General features: G+C 45.8%; 1 protein-coding gene across 6 annotated transcripts in view; it reads left to right on the plus strand.

Moving 5' to 3' along the window:
• MAST4 (microtubule associated serine/threonine kinase family member 4) overlaps window positions 1–13,174 on the plus strand; it is a 634,279-nt gene that overhangs the window by 258,069 nt on the left and 363,036 nt on the right. For 2 of the 6 annotated variants that reach the window (XM_062212156.1, XM_062212159.1), the window contains exon 1: window positions 1,026–1,094. The exons of the other annotated variants lie outside the window; for them this stretch is intronic. In XM_062212156.1, the coding sequence (XP_062068140.1) occupies window positions 1,056–1,094 (39 nt within the window). In that variant the 5' untranslated portion in view covers window positions 1,026–1,055. Of the gene's footprint in view, window positions 1–1,025; window positions 1,095–13,174 lie in introns of those variants that run through there. 6 annotated transcript variants of the gene reach the window in all.

A 13,174-nucleotide genomic window follows, 5' to 3' on the forward strand; every position in this document is an offset into this window, starting at 1 on the left:
GTCTTTAGAGTACACTCCGAGGAGGGATCATTTATTCTAAATTGGCAGTACTGTATATTGTTGCTTCTGTGCCCTGCCAGTAATGAAAACTTAATATTCATGTCTTGGTTGCTTTGAATTGAAATAAGATGAACATGAGCGGGGTAAACAAGTCGAAACAGAATGTGAAATTGCACATGATGGGAGTCTTTTTTCTGTTTAGCTGCTGATAGATTCTAAATAGGTTAATATTCCAGTTAATGATGGCCCTTAGAATCTCACCCTCCCCCTTTTTTTCTTTTTTTACATTTTGGTCAGCTAGCAACAGAACTAAGTTATTGTCATAAGGGAAATGAAAAATCTCAGCCTTTTCTGCCTTGGGGCTGGGAAGGGACCGCAGGTATTTATGTAAATGAAGGGCTTTCCCGGCGGGAGGTGTGGGGTGTGCCTTGGCGGGGTGGCTGGTGGGGCTCCTGCGCCCGCCGTCTGAGGTTTTCAGGCATCGTGTGTGTTCTGCTACATTTCCCTTTCTTTGATGCCTTGAGAAAGGATGAGCGCGGGAGTAGCGGAGCTGCTTGGCTGGCCAGCTGTGCCCTAATTTTCCACCGCCCCCGTCAGCGGCTGCCTGTTACAGAGGCGTCTGTCACCGCCAATTCACTTAGCCACCTTGACCTGATAGTTGGTTCCGCAGGGGCCGGACCCGAGCCACGGAGGAAAGCCGTTCGCTGGTCCGCCCGCCTGCAACGCCACGGGCAGCAGCCAGCATTCTGAAGACGGCGCAAAAACGGGGACCCCGGGATTCCCCGGTGATAGCCAGCGCCTCCTCGGCCTGCCTGGGTAAATGCATTAGGTGCCGGAGCCCACTTGCTGCTCGCTCCCACCGAACTGCAGGCGGCGGTGAGCTCTGAAGTTGCTGGAGTGAATAACTAAGTGGGACCAGCTGACTCCGGGCTCCAATCAGCTAGGGCGTGATGTAAGTGTTTAGCAGCTGCGGGGCTCTGAATTAGCGTGGCCAAGTAGAGGTAGTACAGCATGGCTAGATTGTGGTGAGAGGCTCAGAGACAGCAGAGGGGCAGATGGATGAGTCCAGCATTCTAAGACGGAGAGGGCTGCAGGTAGGAGATCCTTCCCTTCTTGCCACGTAGCCTGGTCAGCGGCCAGCCGGGGAGGATTGCAAAGTTCCCTTGTCATTCCATTACTGGGCGTGCATATGTGCTCAGTTCTTAGGATCTACTTAGCAAGCAGCTACGCTGAGTGTCTAGTTCCAGGTAGGACATTAGCACAGGTTCAAGGAGGGAGGCTCTTTGTCCCAGACAATAGGTGGGACTTTGAGCGGGACACTTTGGCGGGGTTTGTTTTGCGGCTGGGTGTTCAAGAATAGTTTCATTGTGGCTGGCGGTGACAGCTGATGAGCCGATTTGGCGTTCGGTCAAGTGTCTGGGAAGCCGGTGGAGACCAGCAACTCCGTTCAGTTCTGAGTGCGGTGTTGGGATCCACCTCAGCCCGAGCGCATCTGTCTGATGGCCCTGCAGTTGTTTGCAGCTGCTGGGAGTTCCCCGCCTGTCAATAAAAGGAAAGTTGTTGCCGGCAGCTCCGTCAGAGTTCCCTGTAATTTGTTTATGTTGAGATGAGCAAAGATGTGCATCTGACGGCTTTGTTCTTTGTGCCTAAGTTTCTCTCCTGAAATGATTCTGACTTTAGCGTGCAAATGAATTCCAAGTGAAAACTTGGCAAATCGGAAAAGTTGGGGGAAAAAAACATCTGCTTGGGGCTTTGTAAGTTTACGGAAGCCAAAAACCTTAGCGTGTTCAAAATGAGGATGTTTAATTCCTTGATGACTCTTTTTCCTATAGATAAGTGGTATTTTGGGGGGCGTGGAGGAATCTAATCTTTGGCCGTTGGGCTCCTACTCATTATTTTTGGAATTACAACAAAAGGTGCAGACTGCATGGCACTTTAAGAGATGCTTCCATAACAGTCTTTTGAACCATGGATGGCCTGGCTGTCTGCTCTTTGTGCCAAGTGTCAATTAGTAATATTAATGTTATTCCTATTACCATAATGCCATACCATGGTAGGCAAACTAAAGAACTGGTTGCAGGTCAACAGAAGAGGGCTTAAAGAAGCCAGGGTTAAATGTCATCTATTGTTTCAAACCTAAGTAAACAGCCTGCGTCCCTAATGAATGTCAGTGTGGTCATTGTTTTGAATGTACAGCGCACTTAGTCACTGCTGTTCATTTCCTTTTCTTTGTTTTCATCCCGTCCATAAAGTTGGGTGATCCATGGCTGTTTGTGTGTGTTCACCTCCTCTTTGGGGCCACTCGTTGAATGTGCACAGGCTGTGTGTTAGAACATGATAAACTCTCAAACTCCTAATAGTTCTGATTCGTAGTAAGTGCATAGCACATCTGCATTTTTTCTTTCCTTCAGTTCACCTTTGATAATCTTTGTGTTTGAGAAAAATGTCCTTGCAGTTTTTCACTCGCGTCATATACAATATACAATTATCCCGACTTCAGGTGACATGGATGAGACATCAGGTGTTTTTTTGTTGTTGTTTTTTTTTTGAGGGGCATGGGTTTCATGGGACTTTTTCATTTTATAAATAATGGAATCATTATTTGATTATTGAAAATGGCAAACCTATGCTCTGTCTAAAAGATTTGTAACAAAATAAAGCAAGCATCATTGACTTGGTAATGCATGTTAGAGTCAAAGATCTTTATTACATTTAACATACTTTTACTACACTCGCCCTACCCCATATAATGGATGAAGAATATCTGCTTTTTGTGATGAATGAGAAAGGTCCTCAGGTTATGTGAAGCAGCAACATAGAAGTGCTTAAAAGTTCTTCCTCTCCATAGTTAACAGTTCTCCTCTGACTTAACCAAAGCCAATTTTGCTTTTAATTCCATTGTATCTGGCATTGTTAAAAAAAAAATCACATGTACAGAACAGCTAAGACATTCCAGTGTAAGGAAACCATTCACAAAATGCAAAATTGAAGTGTGTGTCTGTATGACAGCGACATTGCTGTAGAGTTCATAAGAGTAACGCCACCTAGTGAATTTAAGAATTCAGTTAATTTACAAATATAGCTATGTGGAACATTTCAACGTGTAAATGAGGTGCACCTGTAGCGGTAAGGCTAGCCTGCAAAGCACACGTGTGGGTTCCTGGCTCTAACTCTGTGTTGCAAGGTAACCTTGAGCAAGCCACAGAGCCTCTCCCTGTCTCTTTATTCTTCTGTAAAATTCACCCTGTGCCTGTGACTTGTGAGTGTATTGAATAAGGATCTTGATTTAATGGACTTTTTTAAAGTGAAGGGCCATATAATATATAGACTAGCATATAGTAGATTGTCAGTAAATATTGATGGAAAGCCAAGGATGATTTCTGGTTCTTTATAACACTCCATGTCATGCTAATGAAATGAAATGCTTACATTTTTACATCCTGCTTGCTAATTGCATTTGTCTTTCAGTTAGAACACTTATCTGTAAAGTTAGTAAATATAATTATTTACAGGGGTCATTGTGACAGGCTACCATATAGGGTTTTATAGAATAATGATGATGAGAATCTGTGTACAGCTTAGATGCATAGTGTGTGGAAATAATCAGTTCTTTAAATAACTTGAAGCCTAGTGTTGGGATTCTGAAGCAGACACTATTCTAATTCTGTGAAATCTAATTTTACTATGACACAGTATGTGTTTAGTATAAAATAATGCAGTATGTATTTAGAACCCATTGTTGAAATGTCAGTACCTGTAGCTCTTGAAACCCAGGCATACCAGTGGTGTCTTTAAAATTTGGACTTTGAAAAATTATTTTTTTTTGCCATGACGTATAATTTCTCTGAGTGTGACTGCCCCGTGAAATGGCAGCACCACTGAGTTGTTCATCTTAAGTGACTGCACTTTTCCATCTTTTCTGTGGACTGTATTAATATTTCCAGTACTATTGATAGCATTTCAATCACTGCCTTGGAAATGAGAGCGAGAGAAAGAGGCCCCAGTGACGGCCACTGTTAGAATCTGGGAAACTTTTCAGATTGCGCCTTGAAACGTGGGAATGCTGACGGATGGCTGGGCTGGAGCAGACCTTGGACTTGGGGCAATTTGAATTTCTAGACAGGCCTAATTCGTCAGAGGATAACTGGCTCTTTTCAGGTCTAATATCCCTCATATGTGGATCATATATTTTAACTGTCGGGGGAAATTAATTATTTTAGTGATTTCTGTTGTGTGTTTCCCTTTCATTTGTTCTGATGAAAGTGGCTGAGTCCCTACTGTGGTAGACTTGAACGCTGAGTGGGCATCCGAAGGGCAGGTGCAAGTCCCTGAGCCGAGGGTGGCAGGGTGTGTGTGTGTGGTGGTGTATCCCAGAGACCCCCTGCCTCCCTTTCTTGCCATCCTCTAGGCTTTGTGCTCCTGATGACCTGCCTAATCAGTCCACTTCCAGACTGTCACAGGCAGCTGCAATGTGGAGAAAAATCTCCCTCCACTGACCTGTATAATACAATTAACAACAGAAACAGCTCAATGGTTATCATTTAAACTTTGGGATTGGTGTGTCTAGGATTTCATTTTTGCTTTGTTTGCTCTTCTTTCCTCTTCTCCTGGCTTCACACTTCCTACCTCTTTGAAAACAACAAAAGCCGACACTAACACATTGGCCTACGCCTAGATTTTCCATTGGCTTTGGTCTAGAATTCAATTTTAGGAATCAGAGAAGCAGGTGGACTTGTGGGTTCTGATTGGGTGTCAAACTATCCCTGTTTTGTGTTTGAATGGATGTCATTCCATGACAGCTAAGTGTTTGTTCTGTGTCACCTCTGAGGTAGTTATGGATCTACCCTTCCCCTGAAGTCCAGTAGCAGGATCCTTGGCGTGGGAGCATTGCTCTGCCCCTGTGTGTTTGAGGAGCCTGGGTGGGAATAGGGAAGAAGTGTAGTTAGAGGATAAGCACAGAAACACGCTGATGATGCTAATTCCTCTGTGGGACGAGGTGCATTTGTTCTTCAGCAATTCCTAAAGACAGAGACTTCTTTTTTCTTTTCATAAAGATTTGCTTCCTTATTGAGTAGCTGGATTGGGAAGTAGAGTGGCCAGGATTTGAATTGGCCCTCCAATATGAAATGCAGGTGTCCCAGATGGTGGCTTAACCTGTGCCACGATGCTCATCCTAAGACAGAGACTTCTTCGGGACACGAAGAATCAAGATGGAAATGGGAGTGGCCATCTGGCACAGTGGTTAAGACGCTGCTTGGGGCACCCCCATCTCACGTTGGAGCATCTGGATTCGAGTCCTTGCTCCGGCTCCTGACGCCAGCTCCCGGCTAGCGGGCACCCTTGGAGGCAGCACTTGACGACTCAAGCAGCTGGATCCCTGCCACCTATGTGGGAGACCCACCCTGGGCTCTGGGCTCCTGGTTTCAGCCTGACATACTTCTGGTTGTGGGTATTTGGGGAGTGAACCACAGAATGGGAGATTTTTCCCTCTCTCTGTCTCTGGTCTCTTTTTCACTCTGTGCCTTTCAAATAAATTATTATTATTAAGAAATGGTCAATGAACTTCTGATAGTTATGGGTACCTAGTTTATAAATAACTTGGGCTTGGATCTGAGTGGCATTTCAATTTCTGCCTCTGTGATACATATAATATTATAGTTTCCTGATCTATGGGGAATGATATATTTTCAGAATATTCAGAAAAATTTGTATTGTGCTCTCAGAATTATTTTTCTTAACAAACTTTTAAAAATGTTCACTTTGGGATGCAATGCTGGCATCCCATATGTGACCCATTTTGAGTCCCGGTTGCTCTGCTTCCAATCCAGCTTCCTGCTAATGGCCCAAGTCCTTGGGCCCCTGCATGAACATGGGTGACCCAGATATTTCAGGTTCCTGACTTCAGGCAGGCCATTGCTGCCATCTGTGGAGTGAACCAGTGGATAGAAGATCCCTCTCTCTCCCTGTCTCTGCCTCTCTCTCTGTAACTCTGCTTCTCAAATAAATTAGTAAACCTTTTTTAAAAAAAAGTATTCATTTTATTTATTTGAAGGGGTGGGGAGAGAGAGAGAGAGAGAGAGAGAGAGAGAGAGAGAGAGAACTCCCATCTCCTTGTTTACTCCCCAAATGCCTGCAACAGTAGGGGCTGGAAGCTGGCAATTCAATGTAGGTCTCCCTGTGAGTGTCAGGGATTCAATCACTTGAGCATGTTTTGATGCCTTCCACGGTGCACAGTAGCAGGAATTGAGAACAGAGCTGGGGACTGGTCACAGGCACTCAGCCATGGGTGGCAGGAATCCCCCGTGATGTCTTAACCACTGTTCCATGATTCCCTATTCCAGCTTGGGACTTGCAGACTTTGTGATTTGCCCTTGTCCTACGACATCTTCTCTCTATTTTACCCAAATTCTAACTGCTTATCAGAGACCAAAATAAATTCTAATTCTTTCATGAAATTTTCCATAGTATTGCCCTCCATTCTGAATTATACAATAGTCTATTTTATTTATTTTCACATCTAATCCTGTGGAATGATACATTTTTAAAAAAGATTTATTTGGGGACAGCACTGTGATGTAGTAGTTTAAGCATCTGCCTGGGCACCAACATCCCATGTGGGCACCAGTTCGAATCCTGGCTGTTCCATTTCCAATCCAGCTCCCTGCTAATGGTCTGGGAAAGCAGTAGAAGATGGCCCAAGTATTTGGGCCCCTGCATCCTCTTAGAAAACAAAGAAACTCCTGGCTCCTGGATCCTGGCTTCAGATTGCCCCAGCTCCAGTTGTTGTGGCCATATGGGGAATGAACCAACAGCTGGAAGACCTCCCTCTCTGTCTATAACTCTGCCTCTCAAGTAAATAAACCTTTTTTGTTTAAAAAAGGTTTATTTACTTGAGAAAAGAGTTGAGGGAGAGAAAAAGAGATAGAGAAAGAGAGAGAGGCATCTAAAATCCGCTGGTTGACTCTCCAAATGACCACAAAGGCCAGGACTGGGCCAGGCAAAATCCAGGCGCTTCATTCAGGTCTCCCATATGGGCGCAGGGGCCCAATCACTTGGCCCATCTTCCACTGTTTTCCCAGGAGCATTAGCAGGGAGTGGGATCTGAAGTGGAGCAGCCAGGACTTGAACCAGTGCCGATATGGGCGGTGGCCCAACCCATTATGCCACAGTGCCTGCCCCTGATGCGTTGTTTTACAGTTAATGAAATTATTTTAAATCATTTCACTTATGAGTGTTCTTACACCGAAACAGCAGATCCATTGAGGATTAGTGGCTTTAGAGCCAGATGCGTGTTCAATGACATTGAATCACTCTGTAACATATGTTAACTGTTGGGAATCTCTGAATCCACACTTGTAAATGGAGATAGTAAGTGAACAGTTTCAAGACTGTTCTGAGGGGACTGTAAATCTTTTAGCACAGTTCTGGCCCATAGTCCTTGCACAGTTAGCACAGTTCTGTCTCCTGTTATCACCAGCAAGCCTTGCCCAGTGCAATTTTAAGTTATTAGATATGGGCACCAGGCAGGGCCAGGCAATCAAAAGATGGCCTGCTTGGGTTGGATGATCTGAGGAAGGGTTGTTTGAAATGCGTAGGAAGCTGTTGGGAAAGGACCTGGGCTAGAAACCAAGCGTGGGAGGATTCTGTGCTGTGGCATAGCGGGTAAAGCCACTGCCTGTGTTACTAGCATCCCATATGGGTGCCAGTTCAAGTCCCGGCTGCTCTGCTTCCAATCTAGCTCTCTGGTATGGCCTGGGAAAACAGTGGAAGATGACTCAAGTGCTTGGGCCCCTGTACCCAGGTGGGAGACCCGGAACAATCTCCTGGCTTCAGATCAGCCCTGCTGCAGTAGTTGCAGCCATTTGGGGAGTGAACCAGTGAATGGAAGACCTCTCTTTCTCTCTCTGCCTCTCTGTAACTCTGCCTTTCAAATAAATGGATAAATCTTAAAAAAAAAAAAAAAAAAAAGCAAGGAAGCAAGCAAGGGGATCCCTTACCATCTCAATGCCTGACATTGTGAGTGAGCCAGGAACGTGGAGACAGAAGGCACAAAGTAGTACGGGGCTTTAGGTAAAGGGATGTGGTCAGCCATAGAGGTGCCAGGGGGATACCTAACTGTATTTTCCTGCATCCTTCTGAACTCCTGCCACGCTCCATATTAGCAGAACCTAACCAGAAACCAGAGGGCAAGGGGCCCCCGGGTATTGTCAGTGCACACTGGGCTCCAGGAGCCCCCTGGCATGAAGAGAACTGGAGGATGAGGAGCAGTACGGTCCATCCGGCACGGTGTGTGATGAACATGTGTTGAGTTGCCTGCTGCTATTACGTCAGCGCTCAAGGGTCAGTGTCCATCGCTGAGACCTGAGCCGCACCAGGAGCATTTGAATGGATCCAAAGCTGTTCTTTCTCTGCTGCCACTGTATGGGATGACATAGCGGTTCTCCCCAGGCACTTTATCCTCGTGGGAAAATGCTGTTTGTCTCTTTCGTCTGCAGTGTCAGGAACCCATGGCTGTCCTTCAAATCAATAATGCAGGAGGCCTGGGCTGCACATCCCGCCAGCAATCTCGATTTGCAATTGCTCTGCTCAGTAGATCTGTGGGCAGGTGGCTCGGCGAAGCCCTGCGAGGGGCGTGACCCCAGAGGCCTCTGACCTTTCTTCTCCTGGGCCTGTCCTGCAGCAGGTGCGGTCACCAGAATGTGACGCACCTGCACCGCCCATCTCTGCCCCAGCTTCACATTAGGTCGTTGGCTTTGACTTTGCTTAAAGAAATGACTGTCAGAAAAGATCCTTATGCTTTTGGTGAAATTCTGATTGAAGCCCATCCGTTACATTGTGCACTGTCTTATATTAGGCCCACACAATGAATTCGCATCGAGGTCAGCACTCACAATAATCAGATAATGAGAGCTGTGTGAGCTCTCTTGCTTCTTCCTTCTTGTGCCGTAGCTACTCAGAACTGGATTTCATGCTCAGTGGCAGTAGCTTTCTAGATAAAATTAACTACCACTTCATTGCTTACTTCTTGGTTCCCTCTTTTAAGAGTGAGTTTATTGGCCGGCGCCGTGGCTCAACAGGCTAATCCTCTGCCTTGCGGCGCCGGCACACCGGGTTCTAGTCCTGGTCGGGGCTCCGGATTCTATCCCGGTTGCCCCTCTTCCAGGCCAGCTCTCTGCTGTGGCCCAGGAGTGCAGTGGAGGATGGCCCAAGTGCTTGGGCCCTGCACCTGGCTCCTGCCTTTGGATCAGCGCCGTGCGCTGGCCGCGGCGGCCATTGGAGGGTGAACCAACAGCAAAGGAAGACCTTTTTCTCTGTCTCTCTCTCACTATCCACTCTGCCTGTCAAAAAAAAAAATAAAAAAAAAAGTGAGTTTATTGGAGCTGGCATTGTAGCATAGCAGATAAAGCCACCACCTGTAAGGCCAACATCCATGTCGATTCTGTTTGTATCCTGGCTGCTCCACTTCCAATCCAGCTCTCTGCTAATGACCTGGGGAAAGCAGTAGTGGATGGCCCAAACTTGGGTCCCTGACACCCTTGTCAGAGACCTGGAAGAAGCTCCTGACTCCTGGCTTTGGCCTGGCCCTGGCTGTTGTGGCTATCCAGGGAGAGAACCCATAGATGGAAGATCTCTCTCTCTCTCGATCTCTCTCTCTCTCTCTCTCTCCTCCTCTCCCTCCCTCCCACTCCCTCCCTCCCTCCCCCCACCTCTCTCTCTGTAACTGTTGCAAATACATAAATAAATCTTAAAGGAGGAGTTTATTATATCTTTTTAAAAATTTGAATTTTGAAACTGGTTTAAAATACATGTCTCAATTTTTTATATAATATTGCATTTAAAACAATGAAATTATTTAAAAGAATCAAAACAAAAGATGAAAAGACCAGCTAATCAATAAGCTGGAGAAACTATAAAAATTGAGAATTTCATGAACTTACAAAGATCAATATGCATGCAGGAGCCAGTCATTTTATTGTTTGTACCAGAGTATAACAGTAATTAAATAGGGCGTGTGAATTCACCTGAGACATACATTTCCAAATAAATTATGAAAACCAATGGTGCTTTATAAAGTGTCCTAGAAATCACGTATTTTTTTCTTATAATCAATGGAAAACGTGAAGATTGGTGGATAACGTATGAAAGGCACAAGTTAGAGGCCAATGTTCCTATTCAAATCATGCTTTTGAGAGAGAATGAGAACTGTTGCCTAGATGGGTGGGGAGAAGGCACATGCATGGGCTTGCCGTACCCAAGGCCATCTCTTCCACTTAGGAACTGTGTACTATTGGCCAGGCTATTTAATTCCTCACCAGTGAAGTACCAGCCCTTATTTGCAGAGTTGTTGAGGATGAATTAAAATGAAGAATACAAAGCCTGAATATTACCCATTCCTTGGGAACCTATTTTCTTTTTCTTCAGCATTACCATCTGAAACAACAAGATGAAAATGCACTCAAATGTATCTTGGTGGGGTCACAAAATTTGTTTTTTTCAAACCATTCTGCAGGAAGCTTTATAATCAGTCAAAAAAAGTGGGGATTGGGACCTGTCTTTAGGATGCTTTCTTTTAAAAATTCTTATTTATTTATTTACTTGAACGACAGAGAGACAGAGATCTCCCAAATGCAGGTTAAGTCTCCAGAAACCCATGACAGCCAGGGCTGAGCCAAGTTGAAGCCAGGAGAGAGAAAGTCAGTGGCAGGGGCCCACGTACTTGAGTCACCACCCACTGCCTTTCAGGGTATATGTTAACAGGAAGCTGGAGTCTGAAGCAGAGCCAGGACTCGAACCCCTCACTCTCCTAGGGGATGTGGGTGTCCCAGCAGAGTCTTCACAGCAGTGTCCTATACACTGTGCCAGTGCCCAGTGCCTGCTCCCAATGAAAGGTACTTGAAGACTGTGTTTTGTGCAATGTTTGGAGTTGAGGCAGGTAAATTGAGTCTAAATTGACACATGTAGCCACATCTTAGGAAAGTGGTTCACCTGTCTGTGATCAGGTTACATCAGTTCAGTGAGTGTCTCTCAGTGGCAATGGGTTGAGCTATGGTTGACTCTCAGCTCTCCTAGGGAATTAAGTGTCCACCTACTCCCCAAGCCATAGGGGGTGTACAAGTTCTTTATCCCCAAAAGTAAGAGCTTTGGTATCCTTTCTTCGAGCAAAAAAACCTTTGGATTTTATGTATTTTTTAAAAATGTAATGGAGGGGCCAGCGCTGTGGAGTAGTGGTCTAAGCCCTGGCCTGTGGCGCCGGCATCCTTTATGGGTGCCTGTTCGTGTCCTGGCTCTTCTTCTTCCAATTCAGCTCTCTGCTGTGGCCTGGGAAAGCAGTAGAAGATGGCCCAAGTGCTTGGTCCCTGCACCTGAGTGGGAGACCCGGAAGAAACTCCTGGCTCCTGGTTTTGTGTCAGCCCAGCTCCAGCCATTGTGGCCATCTTGGGAGTGAACCAGCAGATGAAAGACCTCTCTCTGTCCCCTCTCTGTCTGTATCTCTACCTCTCAAATAAATAAATAAATCTTAAAAAAAAAAATGTAATGGAGAGGATAGTGAAGGCATTCATGTGTTTGTTTCCTGAGTTCCTAAATAACAGTAATGTGCACTCAAACCATTAACAACCCCATTTTTGGAGGAGGGGTATATTATAGTGGGTGTGCCTGGAGGCAGCTCTACACAATTACCCCAAAAGTATGCATTCCAAAAATTGCTGGAAACCACCTGAGGGGCCTGGTGAGCCAGTTGCTCTGCCCCTTGAAGCATACTCCTAATGCTAGCCATGGCAAATGCCTGTGGTTCACAATGGAGCTCCTCCCATCCTTAGATACTCTTAAGGTTCATCTTTATGCTCTCAAAGCCTTGGGTGTTTTACTTATACTCTGAAGGCTGTGCTTTTGGTTCAGGCAGTCAACTATGGGATCCTATACTTTGCCTTTCTTCCACCAAATGTTGACTAATGATAACAATAGTAATAAGAATATGTATATTGAACAGGGACTGTTATGTCCTAGACACAGACTATTGTATCTTTCCCCCAGGCTTTCGTGGTACCAGAATGAGTGGACTATGCCCCTAACTTGTGAGAGATTTGCAGTATAGGGGGTGGGGGGAATATGGGCAGAAGCTTCTTAGGCTGCGAGGGCTGCTTTAGCTGCCTGTCACAGCACAAGGGGCCTGCGGGTGGTGTGCAGCTCTGCAGAAGCAGGTCGGGAGGGTTTGTCGAGATGAGGATGTTCCCACCAGGTGCTGAGGGTGAACAGGCTCAGATGAGGTAAGACTGGCATCCCAGACGGGGAGACAGCAGTGTATGCAAGGTGTGGCGGTTACACAGCGTGCACCCTTTCTCAAGGAGTTGAGCCCAGCACCAGTGCAAAGCGGGAAGTGGTGAGCAGAGGCCCGGCAGTGATGCCACGAGGAGGGATTGGGTCTCAGTAGTCCAACAAGAGGAAGCTGTCCACAGATGATAAGCAGGACATAGGAACATTTTCCCGTCAACTGTAGGGCAGCTGATGTCTAATGAAGAGTGCTTGGGAAGAGGTGGAAGAGCAGGAGCAGGATAAACAGCTAGGAAGTCAGACATGGGAGGTGAGAGACCCCGCTGGGGCTGAGATGTTGACAGCGGAAGCAGAGGAAAAGCCACCAAGGGTAGTGTTGAGGACGTGGTAACTTTTTGTTGATTTGGAGAGGAGAGCAGAGCGAAGCTGGAGGAGACCTCCAGATCCCAGGAGTTAATGACTAGACATAAAAAAGGAGCAAGGTGTAAAAGCAGTTTGGATGGTGAGAGGATGCTTAGTTGCTGCTATGAGTCTTGGGATGGAAGCATCTTTGGCACTGGGGCTTGGTACGCAGCTGTAGTTTTGGGCTTTCAAAGAGAAGCCAAGCTGGGTTAGAGAATCCGAAGTCATTGGCTCTAATAATTAGTTGGAATTGACTAGGAACCAGAGAGAACACAATTTCTCCCAGACTCATGGGTTTCCATTAGAATGGTTTTTAAGAATTATACCATAATATGTATTTTAACAGTTAGTTTTGTAGGAATGGTTAAAATTGCACAGTGATTTGATGGTTTAGTGTCAGGCCTTGAAAATAACGTGCTCGATTTTGAAGAAGTGTATTTCTTTTTCAAATTGCTTCCAACTTTGACAACTTGCCTGCAAGGCCCATTCTAATACAATTTTG

The sequence above is a fragment of the Lepus europaeus genome, chromosome 15, assembly GCF_033115175.1.
Source record: "Lepus europaeus isolate LE1 chromosome 15, mLepTim1.pri, whole genome shotgun sequence".
Taxonomy (NCBI): domain Eukaryota; kingdom Metazoa; phylum Chordata; class Mammalia; order Lagomorpha; family Leporidae; genus Lepus; species Lepus europaeus.